The sequence below is a fragment of the Sander lucioperca genome, chromosome 5, assembly GCF_008315115.2.
Source record: "Sander lucioperca isolate FBNREF2018 chromosome 5, SLUC_FBN_1.2, whole genome shotgun sequence".
Lineage (NCBI taxonomy): Eukaryota > Metazoa > Chordata > Actinopteri > Perciformes > Percidae > Sander > Sander lucioperca.
In genome coordinates this window covers 31,082,566-31,103,511 of record NC_050177.1, presented here as the reverse complement: position 1 = coordinate 31,103,511, position 20,946 = coordinate 31,082,566, and the positions used below count along the sequence as shown (strand labels likewise).

The 20,946-nt window shown below is 39.3% G+C and overlaps 2 protein-coding genes across 2 annotated transcripts in view; one reads left to right on the top strand and one right to left on the bottom strand.

The window, feature by feature from the left end:
• LOC116034155 (receptor-interacting serine/threonine-protein kinase 3-like) overlaps window positions 1-20,946 on the top strand; it is a 412,721-nt gene that overhangs the window by 74,728 nt on the left and 317,047 nt on the right. The gene's annotated exons all lie outside the window — the stretch shown is intronic.
• LOC116054942 (NACHT, LRR and PYD domains-containing protein 5-like) overlaps window positions 1-20,946 on the bottom strand; it is a 179,421-nt gene that overhangs the window by 23,671 nt on the left and 134,804 nt on the right. The window contains exons 13-21 of the mRNA XM_036001597.1: window positions 10,127-10,237; window positions 9,808-9,915; window positions 9,158-9,268; window positions 8,571-8,649; window positions 7,959-8,187; window positions 5,991-7,788; window positions 5,719-5,892; window positions 5,168-5,341; window positions 4,281-4,327 (exon numbers count right to left, since the gene is read on the bottom strand). Of these exons, the coding sequence (XP_035857490.1) occupies window positions 4,281-4,327; window positions 5,168-5,341; window positions 5,719-5,892; window positions 5,991-7,788; window positions 7,959-8,187; window positions 8,571-8,649; window positions 9,158-9,268; window positions 9,808-9,915; window positions 10,127-10,237 (2,831 nt within the window). The remainder of the gene's footprint in view (window positions 1-4,280; window positions 4,328-5,167; window positions 5,342-5,718; window positions 5,893-5,990; window positions 7,789-7,958; window positions 8,188-8,570; window positions 8,650-9,157; window positions 9,269-9,807; window positions 9,916-10,126; window positions 10,238-20,946) is intronic.

Sequence of the window (20,946 nt, the reverse complement as noted above, 5' to 3'; positions counted from 1 at the left end):
CAGAGGATGACCAGATCGAGGACAGCAGACGCCGCTTCAAAGCGGAAATTTAATTTTACATTCTGGATGTTTTTGTGGGGCAGTTTGAAAGTCGATTTTCAGACTTCAAAAAAATGGCCAAACTGTTCGCAGTACTCTGCCCAAAGCGGTTTGAGCACCCTGATGCTGAGGAAAAAATGCTTGAGCTGGCCCGTTTCTACTCACAAGACATGCCCAAGCCAGAAGACGCAGTGGAGGAGTTTTGCTCTTTTTGTGCATTGTATTCTGAGTTAAACATGGATCTCACCACCGACGCCGTCCTGCCATTCCTCATTGCCAACGACATGGATAGAGCCTACCCACACCTGACCATTCTCCTCAGGATTTATAAAACCCTTCCCATCAGCAGCGCCAGTGCCGAACGAAGTTTCAGCCATCTGCGGCTTTAAGACATACTTGCGTTCGTGCATGGATGAGGCCAGGCTGTCAAATCTCACCTTGCTGTGTGTGGAGCGGGACATACTGTACATATCAACAAGGACAAAGTGGTTGGCAAATTTGCCACCATGAAGGAGAGGAGGATGAAGATTTAATAAGGGACCATGATATGTTTATAGTTTTGTTAGATGTATTTGTTCTTCAGGATCGTTAAGCAGACAACAAAATGCTAAGAAAAAAAATTGTCTAAGAATTTATATTTTAGTTATGAATAAGTCACTCAGAATGTTATAAATCAGTTTTACTCAAAGTTTTCATCCCAGTTGAGTTTTCATGTAGCACATTTTACCTACATATGGAGTTGTAAACAAACGTTGTGTTCAATACAGTATAATAGTGCCGCGTCAATGATATAGCGTGGCACTGATTGAGTGCACTTGGCCTGTTCAGCACAATCGCTGTCCATCGGCTGTTGCTGTCCGTGGTGCTGAAATATTTTTACTTGACTGACAAACTGCTTTCTTTGTTTGTTTGTCAATACAAACTTGTCACTTGTACACTTGTTTTATTTGACATATAGGCTTACTTGGCTCAACAAGTGACACATCATAACATATGCATTCATCAGATAATTTACCGTTTTTATTTAACGGTTTTAATTTTAAAACGACTTGGTAGCAGAGGGCCCCATGATGAAGCTCCGCCCCCACTGTACTGAGAGTCTAGTTCCGCCCCTGAGTGAAAACTAAACAGAAAGAAAAAGACAAGATACTTAGTCTCTTGTACAGCAAGTTGCTATAGCCTACTAAGCTATCTTAAACTATTCATATACAACACGTGAACAATGTGCTAACTGCACATTCACACATTTCAGGCTACATTAACATCAGAATAGTCTTACTAGCATACAACGTAAATTCACACATATTGCGCTAGCATTAACATTAGAATAGCATTGCTAGCATACAAACGCGACAGATAACATGAATTCAATGACGAATGAATCAACAAGGTTCACTGACTCTACAGCTATATAAAGAATGCAGGTTAAATAATGACAGAAAGAAGTACCAAACTTACAGCCAATGCTGTCGTGGGCGTGGGAAAAATCAATAGTCCAACTCGGAGATTCACCATGTTTCCTCTAGCTTACTTCTTCTTCTACTACTATTACTAGCTACGGAAATGTAAACACGTTACGTGCCATGAATTTCAAAATAAAGGTTCCCTGCAAACGATTCCTGAATGTATTTTACAATAGAATTAAGTTTAACACATCAAATTTTAGTTGAGTCTACATAACATGTCATAGCATGTTACTACTTTATGTACAACTGTTAATGTATCATACAGACTGAAACTCAAGTTCTAATAAATCAGAAAACAAATACACCCAAAAAATATATATACGTATATCTCCCCCGCCTCTGCCTGCTGTGCTGTGCTGTGTGTGTGTGTGTGTGTGTGCTTGTGGAGTTTAACTCTGAAAAGGCAGTTAACCACAGGTTCCCATTAATCTTATGATGGACATGTGTTGTGATATTTAAACAAACGATCAGTCAACAGCGAAATTAAAGCCTCTTATTTACGGGACCGGTCTAAAAGACCTCGGCTTACAGCGGGGTCTCAGAGCGTGACTGGCCGAGCGACGAGCTAGCAGCCCCGGCAGGCGCAAGCTGGCTGTCGCCTCACTTCATGGAGCTCCTCAACTCCGAAAACTTTAGAGCAAATTGTCAATTTGGCAAAGATTTTCGCAAGACTGCCTATATTCGAAATCTAAACCGTTCATTTCTCACCTAAAACGTTCTCAGAAGTGAATTTAGTGATGAATAAGATGGCGAAAATTGTTAAAATTGTCCCGTTTTTGGTCTGTCTGTGTACCAGAAACCCGACCATCATTGAATGCCGAAATGAATGTTGGGATACGGGTGCTGCGAAGTTCATACAAGTTACCAACCAATGCATCCTAAAATGGGCGTGTCAAGAACATTCCCGGGAATCTTAACTGTTCTTGGTGAAATGCGAACTTGTGTATTGGGACAGTACTTTGGCAACACAAGATGACGTTTCACAGGGACACAAGAACACAAGTCAATAGAAGAACACAGATTGAGAAACGCCCCATGTTTCCTCTAGCTTACTTCTTCTTCTACTACTATTACTAGCTACGGAAATGTAAACACGTTACGTGCCATGAATTTCAAAATAAAGGTTCCCTGCAAACTATTCCTGAATGTATTTTACAATAGAATTAAGTTTAACACATCAAATTAATTTATATCAAACATTCTGAATAAACCAAGTTCTCAATATAGAGGACAGCACACAGACAGAGGGTGAATACAGGTATATGCAGACAGACAGTATGAGAAAAATTTTAACATTAATTGGGCATTCATACCAAAAACAGGTGCTTTCAAGCGCAGTTAAACGCAGCTTAATTTCACAGAGAGAGAGAAAGAAAAGATCCGAGCGAGACATAGCGAGTGGTTTGTTATTGAAAGAAACAGTCAGCTGTTCCACAAACTCCCGGGCAGTTCAGAGCGTGTTTTTGGTGTTTTACAACTTTCTTGTGGTAGAGATAGAGGCAGTGATGTTTCCTGTTTCCTGTACGGGACTCTCACACCGCCTCAAACCACACTGACAAGTCTGATCTCTGGATACATGATTGGCCAGTGTGAGTTAAGTAGCTCCACAATGGAAGCACCGTGCTATTGTTTCTTGATTTTTTTTTTATAGTTACTTATGTCTATTAGGCGTGCAAGATATATCGACTCAATATCGTTATTGCAATACCCTAAAAGTGTTGCAATAAGTATGCAATATTTTGTTTATATTGTGGAGCGCTGCGTCCCGTCCGTTGGCTGTGTGGCTTAGTTGTGTTTGATGTAGAGCTCGCTTGAAACGCTATAATGATCATGTTTCATTGGCCAGTTACCATTCCACTTGCACACGTTGGTGCACATCAGCGCACGGGTCCACTACGTGACAAACCCTATGGAGCGTACCACGTGACGTGTTTGCATATTTCGACAGAGTGACAGTGTAAGTGAAGAAATAGAGACAACAAGACAGAACGAAGCAAAGAAGAGAAAGAAAAGTTGTGTCCTGTTCTCTTTATATATTTTATACTGTACAATCAATAAAACATGTCCTGTTCTGTAGACATGGTCCTTATTTATTTTATACTGTCCAACCAGTAGAACATGTCCTGTTCTGTAGACATGGTCCTTATTTATTTATTCATGTTGGACCAGTCCAATATGAAATAAACCTTGTGTTGTAAGAAAACTTGTTTAATTTGTTTTAATCTATTTTGATGCGTTTTCACAATATCATATTTTGTCAATATCGTGCAACCCTAATGTCTATATATTAACATCCACTGGTAAAGGGAGATTTAGCCAATTCACCATCAATTGCTAAGCACTCTTATACTCTGTTGCTTTGCTTTGTTGTATATGTTTCTGCTTCTGTGTTGTGTCTTGTCTTATGTTAAGTTCTGCATTGTGATTTGTTTTGTTGTATTCTGTTTCTGTAATGTTTTGTTTTGCTTGTGTTTTCCTTTTTGTTTCTTTGCATTTTAAAAAGCCTTTTTTAACATCGAGGGCAGGGGACTACAGATGAAAAATAGCCTTTTGGCTAATTCTGGCATTTTTAACCCATGGGAAATCATGTGTTTTATTAATTCGCACTGTCCCCTTTCATAAAATAAACTGAACTGGAGCAATCAGCATCGTGTTCAGTAAAACATTGAAATAGTAAGTAACCTCATCTAATATGAAACTTCCAGCACCAGGAAGGTGTTAAACTAGTGAAACACACAGCTGGGTTATCATAGAGCAAACTTAAAACACACTCACACTTCCTCAGACCAGGTCTCAGTCTCTGCGGTCCACCATGGTCCACCCTGCAGGAAGAAACAAAGACACAATCAACTTCATACTCCAGGGCTGTGGATAATTGCATAATTTAACCATCATAGTCAGGGCCAGCCCTGTACATCTGGGGCCATTTGTTGTATTTGTCGGTTAAATCCGAGGCAGCGGCAGCGGGTTTCGCTGTATGTAGGTCACCAATTTTGCTACTTTTAGATTTAACCAAACATCATGATCCTTGCTTGTCGCTCTATCAGCAACACCAAACATTTAATTACCAACATTCATAGGGTTGCCATGTCAGTCAGAATCAGGTAATGTTAGCTATGTCACGGTCCGGCTCTATGTTCAGACCAAAGTTTGGGGGCCTCCTAGTGGCCATGGGGCCCTAACCAGCCACTTAGTTTGTGTATAGGGAGGGCCGGCTCTAATCATAGTGAGAAATACAGTTTTCAAAGAGACGGAGTGTGACTAGGTCAACTCTACAGCTCTCACTACAGCTTGTTCAAGTCATAATCAGGACAATGCTGCTAAAGCTGTTGCAGTGTGGTTACACTTACTCTGAGACAAGCTAAATATGTTTGGCTTATTTTTCCAAATTAAATTAATTATTTTGTTAGGGAGAAAGTAAGCTACCGAAAAAAGGTACCGTTGGGTACTGGTACCAAATTTCAGCTACCTATATCGGAACAAGTACTTAATTTGAATGTACGTTGCTTAAAGTGATAAGTGAGTTGATTAAATCTTATTTTGTTAATGCCAATTGAATTGTTCCAGACATCTGACCTTCAATAAAAATCATATACACCTTTACTCAGATCCTCCATTAAACATGAACCAGAGTCCCTTAGTACATGTCTGTCCGTCCATACCTGAGAGTGTCCAGTCTCCAGTTTGGATCCTTAAGTCCATCTGATAGCAGCTTCACTCTTGAGTTTCCTGGATGATTGTAGCTCAGGTCCAGCTCTCTCAGATGGGAGGGGTTAGAGCTCAGAGCGGAGGCCAGAGAAGTACAGCCTTCCTCTGAGATCAGACAGCCTGAGAGACTAAACATACACACACACATGCAAGCACGCGTGCACACACACACACACACACACACACACACACACACACACACACACACACACACACATATGCAAGCACACACATGCATGCGCGCGCACACACACACACACGTCATGTTAGACATTCACATTTGTCCACTGTTGTCCCCAACTAAGGATTTACTTAAGAAAAAAGCACGTGGTGGTATACTTTAAACCACCGGCGCCCATGGAAGGGAATTAACTTTATGGAGAGGAGGAAGAGTTATGACCAAAAAAGTCATAAAAAACATAACCAGGCACTCAAGAATGGTTACAAAAAATACAAGAATTGTTGTTGTTGAAAATTGTTACTTAGATCCTAACTGAACACCAACCTGAGAGTTTCCAGTCTGCAGTGTGGGCTCCTCAGTCCAGGAGACATCAGCTTCACTCCTGAATCCTGCAGGTCATTGTTACTCAGGTCCAGCTCTCTCAGACTAGAGGACTGGGAGCTGAGAACTGAGGACAGAGCTTCACAGCTTCTCTCTGACAAGTTACAAGCACTTAACCTGAAGAGAAATCAGCAATAAAAAAATAAAAATGATTACACAAATTTGTTTACTCTAAATAAAAAGTTAATTTAATCTAGATAGTTCTGTGCAGGTACATAGCTTTGTTGGAGGCTTTGACCACTGGCAGAAGCCTCAGAAGTGCCTCCTCTGAAGCAGAGTATTTCTTTAGGTCAAACACGTCCAGATCTTTTTCTGATGAAAGTAAGATGAAGACCAAAGCTGACCACTGAGCAGGAGACAGTTTATCTGTGGAGAGACTTCCTGAACTCAGGGACTGTTGGATGTCCTCCACCAGAGAATGATCATTCAGTTCATTCAGACAGTGGAACAGATTGATGCTTCTCTCTGCAGACAGATCCTCACTGATCTTCGTCTTGATGTACTCAACTGTTTTCTGATTGGTCTGTGAGCTACTTACTGTCTGTGTCATCAGACCTTGTAGGAGAGTCTGATTGGTCTCTAGTGAAAGACCCAGGAGGAAGCGGAGGAACAAGTCCAGGTGTCCATTTGGACTCTGTAAGGCCTTGTCCACAGCACTCTGGTAGATCTGTGAAGATCCATCTTCTCTGGTTTCAGTCTTCTGGGATGTTGATTGTTCTTCTGCCAGCAGGTTGACTCCAGAGTTGATGAATGTCAAATGGACTTGAAGAGCAGCCAGGAACTCCTGAACACTCAGATGGACGAAGCAGAACACCTTGTCCTGGTACAGTCCACTCTCCTCTTTAAAGATCTGTGTGAGCACTCCTGAGTACACTGAGGCTTCTCTGATATCGATGTCACACTCTGTTAGGTCTGATTCATAGAAGATCAGGTTGCCTTTCTGCAGCTGCTCAAAAGCCAGTTTTCCCAGAGACTCAATCATCTTCCTGGTCTCTGGACTCCAGTGTTGATCTATCTCAGACTTTCCATGATATTTGACGTTCTTCAGTTTGGACTGAACCACCAGGAAGTGGATGTACATCTCAGTCAGGGTCTTGGGCAGCTCTCCTCCCCCTCTGGTCTTCAACACCTTCTCCAGAACTCTAGCAGTGATCCAGCAGAAGACTGGGATGTGGCACATGATGTGAAGACTTCGAGATTTCCTAATGTAGGAGTAGATTTGGCTGGCCTGATCCTCATCTGTGAATCTCTTCCTGAAGTACTCCTTCTTCTGTGGGTCAGTGAACCCTCTGATCTCTGTCACTATGTCAACAAACTCAGGAGGGATCTGATTGGCTGCTGCAGGTCGTGTAGTTATCCAGAGGTGAGCTGAGGGAAGTAGTTTCCCCCTGATGAGGTTTGTCAGCAGCACACCCACTGAGGTGGACTCTGTAACATCAGTCAGGATCTCAGTGTTGTGGAAGTCCAGAGGAAGTCGGCACTCATCCAGGCCATCAAAGATGAACACAACCTGGAACTCTTCAAAGCTGCAGATTCCTGCTTCTTTGGTTTCACTGAAGAAGTGATCAACAAGTTCCACCAAGCTGTACTTTTTCTCTTTCAGCACATTCAGCTCTCTGAAAGTGAATGGAAATGTGAACTGGATGTCCTGGTTGGCCTTGCCTTCAGCCCAGTCCAGAGTGAACTTCTGTGTTAAGACTGTTTTCCCGATGCCAGCCACTCCCTTTGTCATCACGGTTCTGATTGGTTCATCTCTTCCAGGTGGGGTTTTAAAGATGTCTTCACATTTGATTATTGTTTCTGGTCTGTCTGATTTCCTAGATGCTATTTCAATCTGTCTGACCTCATGTTCTTCATTGACCTTTAAAGTCCCTCCATCTGTGAGGTAGATCTCTGTGAACATCTGATTTAGAACGGTTGGGTTTCCTGCTTTAGCAATCCCCTCAAACACACACTGAAACTTCTTCTCCAGGTTGGACTTGAATTTGGGGCGGGATACTGCAACACGGGTTCCTAAACAAACACCAAATTACATCAGAGAAGCTAAACCTTTAAGGCTGAATTAGTTTTAAGAAAAACAGCCTTGGATATGATTCAGATGTGTGCAGTATAGTATATATATAGTTTTTCCCATTTTGACTACATTTCCTCTTTCCATCATGTTAAATCTTAAATCATCTTACTGTTCTGCAGACAGTCAGCCAGCACCTCCTGCTCCATTCTCCTCAGGAAGTGCAGTGTAATCTTCAGAAATGCATCTCTGCTGCTCCTACTCTGCTCTCCATCCTCACCGTCCAACACATCCTCAGCCTTCTTCTGACTCTCTAAGAATTCTGGGTAATCTGGATTCAGAAACTTCTGGATCTTCTTCAGCTCGGTCTTCACAAAGGTGACAATGTTCTCCTCCAGCAGCTGAAACAGAACAATAAACTGAACATTTAATGTAAAGAACTAGGGGTGTGACATGACACTCAGCTCACAAGACGAGACCCAAGATTAAGTTCACGAGAACGAGATTTTAACAAAATCACAAACAAAAAGTGAATTGGTCCTCGGTAGTACCAACATAATTCTGCGCTTGTATACTGATATCACGAGAAAACTTTTAACCTCAACTAGAAATATGGTAACGTTTTAATCTTGCGCACACCTCTATAAAGAACACAACATATGATTAATCAGGCTGAAGCTATACTGGTCTGAACAGTGCAGCATGGAGACTGTTGGGATCTGAATGGTAGTTTAGCATTTAATCTGTAGTTATTAGTGAAACCTGTGTTTATACATGTACACACCATAAATATGGAGTCCAAGTCTGTTTGATGCAGCTGGGCAGACTGACCATCGAGGCACTCTGAACTCTCCTGTTGAACTCTGGAGAAAACATCAAGTTTACTGACATTCAAGTACTGAAATCTGCACACAGCTTGCAAAAGGTGTTCTGATATGGTATCAGGTATGTATTCAATCAGAATGTCATCGGCTGCTCATCTATCAGATTTTAGTGGACTCATGATCAAACTCGAATCCTTACTGCTTCTTCCTTTTCAGCTAACAACTACAAAAATCAATTATAACTTCTGGTTTCAGTTGTTTTTTATGTAGCCCCAAAAGGGTCACTGTGAGTTTTTAAAATCTGATTTGTAAATCAATGACTGTCCCACTGCTGGTGTGCAACGATAACCTCAGAACTCAGAACACATGGCTCTCCACTGTGCGTCAGTAAATTAGCTGTTATTAATTAAAATATCAGTATCTTGCTGGATGTTCTGGTCCTGGTATCACTATGCAGCAGATCAAAACCACATTTTGTGACATCGTCCACCTCGAATATGAAGCTCTGACAGTCAGATAATAGCAAAGTTCATTTTCAAATTCTTACCTTCCATCAGCAGCTTGTCCATCTTTAAAGTTAATAGGACGATCCATAGACCGGTCACTCTTCATGGACACACAGCTGGGTTCAGGTCCTGGTTCAGGTCTTTGCTGCAGACTAATGAAAAGTAGTTTATGATGAAAATAGTAGTTGTAACTAGTAATTAATTTGCCCTGTTTTATTATTATATCAATAATGATATATGTCTTATTTTGAGAATTGAGTGTCAGGATGAATACTATAAATGGATCTGTCTCAGAGTAGATAATGTGAACATGTGAACTTTTCTTAGTGCTGCACTCTGAAGCAGAAGCTCACGTCACTTTGACTCAACATGAGTCTGATGACTTTAGACTCAACTTCACAAAATCAAAAAAATAATGACTTGTGATTTCACCTGGACTTGATAAACCCAAAGATTTATTATGATCTTTTACATTTTTTGTTGTTGCAATGAATCAACTCTTCATGTTCCTGAAAACAGATGGACTTTCAGTCGTTGTAAGAAAGGTGTTTGGCAGTTCAGAGCTGGCTGGTGGTTCTGGTCCTGGTATCACTGGCATCAGATCAAAACCACATTATGTGGCATCGCCGAACCTCGACTATGTAGCTCTGAGAGAATCAGATAATAACAAAGTTCATTTTTAAATTCTTACCTTTCATCAACAGCTTGTCCATCTTTAAATTTAATAGGACAATCCATGGACCAGTCACTCTTCATGGACACACAGCTGGGTTCAGGTCCTGGTTTCTGTTGCTGCATCCTGATACAAACAAAGACAGTGGATGAGTAACTTTTGTGTGTTCATCAAAAAGTAAATTAGCTGTTATTAATTAAAATATCAGTATCTTGCTGGATGTTCTGGTCCTGGTATCACTATGCAGCAGATCAAAACCACATTTTGTGGCATCGTCCACCTCGACTATAAAGCTCTGACAGTCAGATAATAACAAAGTTCACTTTTAAATTCTTACCTTCCATCAGCAGCTTGTCCATCTTTAAAGTTAATAGGACGATCCATAGACCGGTCACTCTTCATGGACACACAGCTGGGTTCAGGTCCTGGTCCAGGTCTTTGCTGCAGACTAATGAAAAGTATTTTAAGATGAAAATAATACTTTTAACTAGTTCCATTAATTAATTTGCCCTGTTTTATCATTATATCAATAATGATATATAAGTCTTATATTGAGGATTGAGTGTCAGGATGAATACTATAAATGGATCTGTCTCAGAGTAGATCATGTTGTGAACATGTGAACTTTTCTTAGTGCTGCACTCTGAAGCAGAAGCTCACGTCACTTTGACTCAACATGAGTCTGATGACTTTAGACTCAACTTCACAAAATAAAAAACTGAACAACAATGACTTGTGACTTCACTTGGACTTGATAAACCCAAAGATTTATTATGATCTTTTAAATGTTTTGTTGTTGCAATGAATCAACTCTTCATGTTCCTGAAAACAGATGGACTTTCAGTCGTTGTAAGAAAGGTGTTTGGCAGTTCAGAGCTGGCTGGTGGTTCTGGTCCTGGTATCACTGGGCAGCAGATCAAAACCACATTATATGGCATCGCCGAACCTCGACTATGAAGCTCTAAGAGAGTCTGATAATAACAAAGTTCACTTTTAAATTCTTACCTTTCATCAACAGCTTGTCCCTCTTTAAATTTAATAGGACAACCCATAGACTGGTCACTCTTGATGGAAACACAGCTGGGTTCAGGTCCTGGTTTCTGCTGCTGCATCCTGATACAAACAAAGACATTGGATCAGTAACTATTCACCAAAATGTAATCTGGTAAAAGATGCTGTCTCATCTCAGTTGATAATCAGTCGTTGGCTCTTTTCTGACTAATAAAGTATATAGTTAATATTATATATATATATATATATATATATATATTTAGTGTGAATCATGATGGAGGAGTGATGTGAGTGCTGAGCTCTAACATGGAGAAGAGTCCATCATCATCATCTCACCTCTGAGCTTTGGTCTGGCTGTCATGGTCCCCACACAGAGTGGTTTTAGAGGGAGGGGCTCCCTCCTCTCTGTCCTCACACTGACTCATAGCAAAGTCCTCACCTGCTGGGAGACATGACCTCTGTCACTATAACAAGCTTTTCATCACAGGACACATTAGTCTCTCATTCCTCTCTAACATGTCACAGATACTGTAGAAAACAGTGACTCAGCTGCTCTTTCCTTCAGGCACACGCAAACCAAGTCTGTCTCAGTAGTTGGAAGATGGCTGTGGTTTGAATACAATGCATGATGCCCAGGTGGATCTAAGTAGTCTGACAAGTTCTGACACATCCTTCATTTTTCACTGTTGATTTAAGCTGTCACACATCAGATGATGGAGTTCTACTATCTGTCCACTAGATGGAGCTAACTGACCATCTAATGAGCTAAAGATCAGCAACATCAACTCTCTGCTGCTCATGACTGTAAAAAAAATAATAGGCTGTTACATAATATCTAGGGCTGAGGGGAAGTGGAACTAATGACTTTAGCTGATAATACTTGTATACTTTTAACTCAGTAGGCCTAATATCTTCAAAGTAGAACTTTAACTTGTACTAACGCAGTAGGCTTTGACAGTGTGTATTAGTACTTTTACTGCAGTAGAGAATAAACATTAGAGACTTCAGATTCTTTCATGAGTTGTGTGTTCTGAATATAAATAATAGGTGAGTTTCAGTAATGTCTTATTTGAAATAAAGTTCCAGACGAGTTATTTCTTAACTGGTCAGGCCTCACACTAACAGATCACCTCCAGTCCTGTCTCACATTGTCAGCAGAGCTACATTTGATTTCACAAATATTGATTTGGAAACAGCTCCATTATGGTTAGCATGGTTAGCATTGGTTAGCTCCTGTTGTTAGAGCAGCTGGTGATCCTGAACACGGTGGCTGTTAGGATTACGAGTTGATAACTGTTACAGTTAACTCTAACCAAACTAAACTCTTCTCCAACTAAACACATTTTTACAGTTTAATGAAAGATTAAAAATCAGCTGAAAAGTGATACTTACCAGATGTTTAACGTAAAGGAAACATCTGCGTCACAGCAAGACAAAGTCAAAGTAAAAAACTGGAAGTACACCAGTGAGAAAGAGGAAGGGAGGAGGAGAGGGAGAAATGGGGTACTTTCTATAACATCATCTCTCAATGCAAATCAAACCAGCTATTAGGCTAACTGAAATAAAACCATGCCAATCTCTAGGTATGGTGAAGGGTATGTGAGGATGTGTGTGTGTGTGGGGGGGGCTATTTTAATTCCAAAGGCCAAGGGAACTTTATCAGGATGCATAGTATCCTGGATCCATGAATAACTGGCCTTTAAAAATAAACACCTGCCTGCCTCTATGGGAATTTAACATAGGGGTGTACTGACTTATGCCCCCTGTATTTTAAGGAAGAACATTTATTTTTTTCTCATTTTTTAAATTAAGGCATTAAGATCAATTTCCAAAAGATGTTTTTTTTATTCCTCGTTTTAGTCAACTTTAGCATGGGTTCATAAACTTATGAGCACAACTGTATAACAAAATACAATATGTATAATATTTAATATAAAGTAACCTGTGTGCAAGTACACAATAGTGCAATATTGTAGTGTGTGAGGTAATGAGAGAGTTATCTCACACACAGCTGTGAATTGTTATACCGTTTTAAGATGTGTGAATCAAGAAAACCACGAGAGGTCCTTAAACACTAGGGCTGTTTGAGTATATATATGGTCTATATTGAATTCAGGATTATTTACAGTTTTTTTGGATTGCTAATTGGAAATAAAGAAACACCAAATAAGAATGAAACAGTTATTCATTGTACCGTTTTAGGACTGGTGAAATTAATCATTGCATTGATGCATTACGATGCAGACCTAGACGATTCTGCATCGATGCAGCGACAGACCATAATCCATTATTGCCGACTGATGTTGCTTGTTGATTTTCTGGTCGCTGTTTAAACTCTGCTATATTCAGGAAGTGACCTTTTTAAGAGCAGATACAATAAAAAGGGGTGTTCATATATCTCTGACTGCTTGAATGTGTTGATGAAAACCATGTTTAGCAATATATAATAATATTGAGGAGGTGACGCATCGTGATGCATCAGGATATCGAATTGATTTGAAACGCTGAAAGGATAATCGTAATCGAATCGTGAGACCAGTAAAGATGAGAAGAAGAGCAAAGACACCAATATGTCCAGGTAAGATCTCTGAGGTTACATACACAGTTGTCAAAATGTGAAAAACACTTCCTTTACTATAGTAAAATTGCACACTTACTGTTTTTTATAGGGATGTCCCGATCAGGTTTTTTTGCCCTTGAGTCCGAGTCCGAGTCATTTGATTTTGAGTATCTACCAATACCGAGTCCCGATCCGATACTTCTATAATAATTCAACTTTATAATACCTCCAGACCGCAGACATACTTGCGCTTTCCGCTTCAAGCTGCTTCCGTGTTCTACTTTGCCGGCATTTAACCAATAGCATCTCTGCAACAAAGTGATGTCATGCCGCACGCGTTGCTGTTTCTGTGTGGAGTCAAAAGGGTCTAACTCTGTGCCACCGCATAACTATAGATGTGTTAAAAAATAATGAAAATATATATACATATATATCCGAGTCCTGATCGGGAGATAACGTCCGATACCGATCGAGTCTGAAACCACATGATCGGGCCCGATTTCCGATCATGTGATCGGATCTGGACATCCCTAGTTTTTTACAAAGTAATGGAGGTGGATAGCCTAGAAAGCTAGACGCACCCTTGGCTTGCGAGCTGGAAAAACCAAACTCTGGTTAGGCCAATCACATCGTGTATAGAGTCGGTGGGCGGGGCTTATGGCTGCTGCTGCTGGGACCAGCGGTCTTCTGGAAGACTTGGAGTTAAGCTTTTCTTTGAGAAAAGAACAAAGAACGGCAATGAAGTCATTCTTAAAAAAGGAAGATGTGTTCGGAGTTTTGCCGACTGGATAAAGCAAAAGTTGAATCTATCAACTAGCTCCTTCTTCGTTGCTCTGCTTGGTTGTAGCGCTGTCCTATTACATGCAGAGTGAATTTGAAAGACAACCGTTTATCCCGCTCCTCGGATTGAACCCTGCCAATGGCGAGTTCCCAGACCCAACATCTGGATGTGGGTCTGGATTGTCAGGCTAGGAGGTGGAAGCAAAGGGAACACCTCAGTCATTAGTATTTCTAGATAATGTAGGTTCATGGCAAGAGAAGACATCTAATTTGTTAATAAAAAAAACTTCAGAACTATTACGTACCTTTAGTTTGTGTGTATGTATACACATACATACATATATATATATATATATATACATATATGTAATATATTGGGGCTTCGTAAACTACAGAGTTTGGTCTAGACCTACTCTATCTGTAAAGTGTCTCGAGATAACTCTTGTTATGATTTGATACTATAAATAAAATTGAATTGAATTGAATATATATATATATATATATAAAAGAGGATTTTTTTAACTTTAGGGAACAAACAGAGCTACTTCACGTTCTGGGTCACCATGGTAACCTTCAGGAAGTGAAGTCACGTCTGATTAGAACCCAAACCTCCATCTTTTTATCAACTTAACTCAGTAGTTTTGGTGTCTAAACATAACCAAACTGGAACCTCTTCACAACGTTAACCACGTCTTTAAAACAGCGACCGTTACCTTCTCTGGTTTAGATATGAGGACGGAGAACTCTCCTGTGGGTCAGATTAGGGGGGGGGGCTTTTAATCTCTGCAGCAGCTACAAGAGTTACACAGATCGTGACATGACTTTACCATTTGAGATATTAAAGTAAATACAACACTCCTACACATTGCACTGGCACACACACACACACACACACACACACACGTGCTTTTATTTACAGTTTACAGCTCAGATGGTATTCATAGTTACTTTTTTCCTCTTTTGTGCCTGGTTTTTGGTTTGTTTTTCATTTTCTATTTTAACATCCTGATTTTTATTTGCACATTCCATCCATTAAAGTCCATGTAAAGCAGCATGTAACTGTCTTTAACAGCATATCTGACTGAGAGGCTGCAGAGAACTACAGTAGAAACACTATATTATTCCAGTATCTTAGAAAGAGAATTAAATTCAGAGCATTTTTACATATTGTTGTCTCAGTCTCAGACATAAAGAACTGGATTTTATTTTAAACCACAGCTGCAGGGATATAACCTAATTGCCCGTGCATTTACAGATTTATTTGCATTTTGACATCATTGCTAATGTCAGCTCCGACATTCACCACACGCCGTGGTACCGCTCCCTCACTTTTGGATGAGAGAGGTACACTGTAAACCCGAATGTTCAAAGTAATTAAATAGATTAAGTGGGGTATACTCAAAATTTTAGAAAAAGTTATACTAACTTAATTTTGTCAAGTTGGTGTAACATGTTCTTCATTTTTGAGTATTGTTAACTAATAATTTTTGATTAAATGGAACTATTTTGTGTATAAGTAAGCATAACTTAAAAACATAACTTAAGTGCAACTTAATAGAATTAAGTAATTACATACTAAGAATGATAAAGTCCTGTTATTTCTATTGTTTCAAATAGGGGTGATTTAAAAAAAAAACTTAATTTATATAGCACATGTTAAAATACAATAAAATCTCAAAGTGCTTCACCAAATAAGTAAAATTGATCATAATAAATAAATTGCAATCAGCAAATGGTCTGAAATGCATTAGACATTAGTGGAAGACAACATGTATTTATTTTATTTATTTTTTGTATTTTTAAAACAGTAACAATTTGATTGAGGCAAATGGTCTGAAATGCATTAGACATTAGTGGAGGACAAAATGTATTTCTTTTTTGCATTTTTATTGTCATCAATTTAATGTTGCTTATATATTTTTTATTTTTATTTAAGTGTTGAGCAGCTGCAGGGATCATTTTTTATGCCGAGTTAATCTCTGATTCAACCTGCGAAGCAGAAGGTGGTGCTAATATGCATACTACCTTCCTTACCGCTCTTTGGAAAAAAACAGAAGAAGAAAAGTTTGAACAACGCAGCAAGGCGGGAAGCAACAGACAGTAGGCTTGCAGAAGTTACTACCTAAGCAGCAGCAATCAGCCTCACTGGACTTACTGTAAGTTTTGAATGTTAATATTCATTCACTTTTACTTCTTTTATACATTATACATTTTTACATGCGTTTGTCTCAGAGAGTGTAGAACTTCTCCAAGCACCCGCCCTTCACTGGCTTATCACGGAAGTCTTGTAGGGATTGGCAACTTGTCAGATATAGGTTAGCTGCTAAAGAGCTAGCTAGCTAGCTAGCTAATTAGCGCGACCACTAACGTTACACACTCCAGCAGCACAGCTAGCGACCTACCACTACCAGACTCACTGAAGAATTTTACGACGGATGAATCTAGTAATCACACGCTCATTCCCCGCTTAAAGGTGGTGTTAGAAAATGAGCACTAACAGACACCTCATATGCGATAGTTAGTTTTTTGTTGATGGAAACTTTCAATAGTGCAACGCTAAGGTCCAATATCATATTAAAAGAGCATAAACGAGCATAATGAGTCAAACTGAGTTCCTACACTGCAAGTCCGCGCTCCCTGTAGCTTCTAGGGACGCTCGTTTTAAATTCTGTGTGAGCAGACTGTCTGAGACACGGAGATTGCTGTTAACAGAACACGAGTCAACTGCCCGTGCTCGCCCACTTGTGTTGCGTCGGTTTTAAAACAAACGACCCTGCTGGAGGCAAGCTGCTTTTCATGACAAAGATGAATAAAGTAAAAACCCTTAACAGTAAAGCTTTGGTTTGTAGAAATGGCATTATTGTTGATTAAGCATGCAGTAAGGTTCAAGTGCTGCTGCTTTTCTTTACAGTAATGTTAATTTTGCTTGATGGCTTTAGTAACTTCACACTTTAGGGATCAAATGAAAAGATCATTAACAGGGAACATTTATAAGTATTTATAATTCGACACTCTTTGAATGCTTTTACTTGTTCAGTTTCAGATCAGTTTATGCCTTTGCATCTCTCTGTTCCAGTTTCAAAAAGTTAAGGAAGATAACTGGAGATGTGATAAAGATACCAGGTAATCCAATGAATCTCTCTCTCACACACACACACACACACACACACACACACACACACACACACACACACACACACACACACACACACACACACACACACACCTCTAAATACCAGTAACTTAAATTGGGTTTTTTTTTCAGACAATGTTTTAGTGTGGTAACCCTAAATCATACACACTCCCACATACACATATCATTTGTTTATTCTACTTGCCTGTTTGATCAAAATAATGCTTTTTGCCGTATTCAAGTCAACAGTTCATGAATGTCTTCTGTTCACGAATATCATCTTCCTAATTGATATTTAACCTTTGGCACTGAACAGATCATATTTTACTTTGTATTTGCTTGCAAATATTGTTGAAGAAAGATGATGGAGACCACATTCCCCCTATGTTGACAGACCATAGTGATATCCTGCCCACCAGTGAACGAGCTCATGGACCTCTGGCCTGGTCTCAAAATAGAGTCTGAGGTAATATGGATCAGCTCTCTCTTTTAAAATGAAAATTGTGATTCTTACTCATTTGGCCGATATTTTTGCTTTATAAATGTGTGCTAGATTCTTCAAATTGGACTGTTTTTTTTAAGTGTTCTCCTCCTGCTGTTATTTCTATGCAGTTGTATGCAGAGTTCCAGCGGATTACAAATCAGAACCTGCCCAACACATGCTATCCTGAGCTTGACCGCCATCTTCCTCAACCGATGACCTTATTCAGACAGAAGGCATCAAAAACTGGGAAGACAGCAGATGCTCTGGCTAAAATAAAAAAAAAAATCAATGATGAACAGGTAAATAGATTTTTACACATTTCATAGGTTGACCCAGTGGAACATTGAACAGGTTCAATGATTCAAATGAGCTTTGTGAATTTTGCAATTAGTCCACTTTATGTTTGCCATTTGTCTGATTGCATTAAAGATGTGAACAGGTTAGAAAGTGGTAAACTACCACCAAGGTTGCAGACCCTCAAGAATGGCTTAATGATGTAGAAACTCATCTGAAAAAAGGCTGCAGGGTAAAGCATTATAAAAGGCTAGTTCAAAGTTATCTCCTTTTGTCTAAATAATGCCTCAAAAAGTTACTGCACTACTTTGCAGGTGTTCAGCCAATAGGCCCAAACTACACAATATGCCTTTGTTCTCATTAATATAATGCAAAAGTAACGCTAATGTTTTGTATGTTTTAATGTTTTTCTTAACCATTGTGGGCTGCACAAGATGACCCACATTTCACTGTGCATTTGATACTGGTTATGTAAAACATTTACATTTTAGAGTTTTAAGTGAAAATGTTCTTAAACAGTCTATAGAATTTTTGAAATTTCACCCAAATTGCTGCCCTGTTGCCTTACTCAGGAATTAACCAGGAAGCCAAAAGCAGTGTTTTTTTTTCTTTTATAGCTGTAGCAAACAATAATTTCATTTTGGTATTATTTATTATTGTTTTTGATTACTCCGATTATTTTCCTGACTATCTGATTAGTTGTCTGGTCAATATCAGAAATTTGTGATACATATTTATTTCCTAGGGCCTTAAAGCAACACGCCTACTTATTGGGGCTTATTCCCCGTATCCCCCAGAGTTCGATAAGTCCATACATACCCTTCTCATCTCCGTGCATGTCGTAACTCTGTCTGATGCACCCACGCCTAGCTTAGCACAGATCCTGGAGGTAACCGGCTCCATCTATGCTCCTAATAAGTGACAAAATAACGCCAACATTTTCCTATTTACATGTTGTGATTTGTATAGTCACAGCGTGTACGAATAACAAGGTCACATGAGACACAGCCATCTTCTAACCGTATACAAACTGGGAACTATATTCTCAGAAGGCAAAGCACTGCTACTTGGGTGGAGTGATTTGCTTGCAGAACTCCAGGCGAACTCTCTGCTCCTCACCACGGGGCTTCTCAGGTGCAAATCACTCTGCCCAAGTAGCAGAAGTATCAGTGCTTCACCCTTTCTGAGAATAGTTGTCAGTATGTATACGGTTAGAAGATGGCTGTTTCTCAGCAGCTAGCAGTGGGTGCGTCAGACACGCACGGAGATGAGAAGGGTATGTATGGACTTATCTAACTCTGGGGGATATGGGGAATAAGCTAAAGTCCCAATAAGTCGGTGTGTTCCTTAAGTGACCAGGAACACATTTGGAAGGCTAGAAGTTTTTCTTCTTAAAAATATCTCAAATGTATTTATTTATTTATATACAATTTATTTAAGTATATTTTAAAATTATTTTTTTATTCTATTTATTTTAATTTATAAATGTTTATTTATTTTTGTATTTAATTTTAAATTTAACTGTTCAAAAGCGGACTTTCATGACTTTTAGATATATTAAGTTAGGTAAACTTAATGTAAGTGAGGCAATCAGTTGCCACAAAATTTTTAAGTTTTGAGTCACATGTTTTTAAGTAAACAAACTCAACATATTTGACTAATGTGTACTTAAAACAATGACAACACAAACTAATAAACATTGAGTTTGGTTAACATAAACTGGTGTGGTTGTGTACTTATTTTTTTTAAAGTTCTGTGAACTTATTCCTGTGGTTTGTAAACTCAAAACTTTAAGTCATAATAACTGAAAATAATTGAGCTGCCTTAACAGAAAACTGTAAGTCATATTAACTGCAAATATTTGAGTTGAGTTAAATGAGCACTTTTAATTTAACTGTTATCAAAAGGTACATGTAGCAATTCATCCAACCTTTTAAGTTCTGGAAAATTTTGACTTTTAAGTTAATCAACTTAAAAAAATTGTGGCAACTGATTGCCTCACATTTTTTGAGTTCTGGTAACTTATTCGGGTTTACAGTGTAGAGATGTGAGCGTATGGCTTCTATTAGTGTCTTCAGTGGTTCCCAAAGCCCAAGATGACGTCCTTAAAATGTCTTGTAGAAAATATTCACATTTAAGATGCTGCTATCAGAGAATCTTTTCTTTTTTCATGAAGAAATGACTTAAAGTGATGAATCAATAATCAGTGTTGTAGAATTTAAAGCTATGTCAGTTGAGCCAGTGGTACCCAAGTGTCTTTAGGTCAGTGTCCAACATCACCTCAGAACCTTTCCAGGTTCACCATCAGCATACCGTCTGTCTTTCAGCAGCTGCAGGGATCAGCTGATGGGGAAATCAAACGCCCCTCGCTCACAACCAATAAAAAGAAGTCGTAAAAACCTCCAAATTAAAACAATAACAGCATCTTTCTCCTGACTGCAGCTCGCAAAATAAAAATACATTTAAATATCTACTCACATTTGTCGACGGGTCTCTAGAGCACAGGCGGCGTCCGACCTGTGTGACCTCATGTTGCAGTGGATTGTGGGATACGCTTCATGCTGGAAGCTGCACTTTATATTCTAGCTGGAAGGAAATAAAAGTGAGGGAACAAGGGAAGATGTTAAACCATATTCACACCAGAGTCAACCACACTTTCACTCTCCTGCTGACACTGGCATTTACTACATTTCCCAGAATCCTCCTTCCCCCCCCTCAAACAGAGCTCTTTTAGTTGTTAGAAAACGTCCCAACATGAACGTCAGATAGAAGATGATTGATGAGGATTAAACACTGACAGAAACTGTAAATACTAATCTTTATACATCATAAACACGGTGAATAAATCAGACTCAGAACAGAGCAGACATCACGCACATTTCATATTTTCAAACT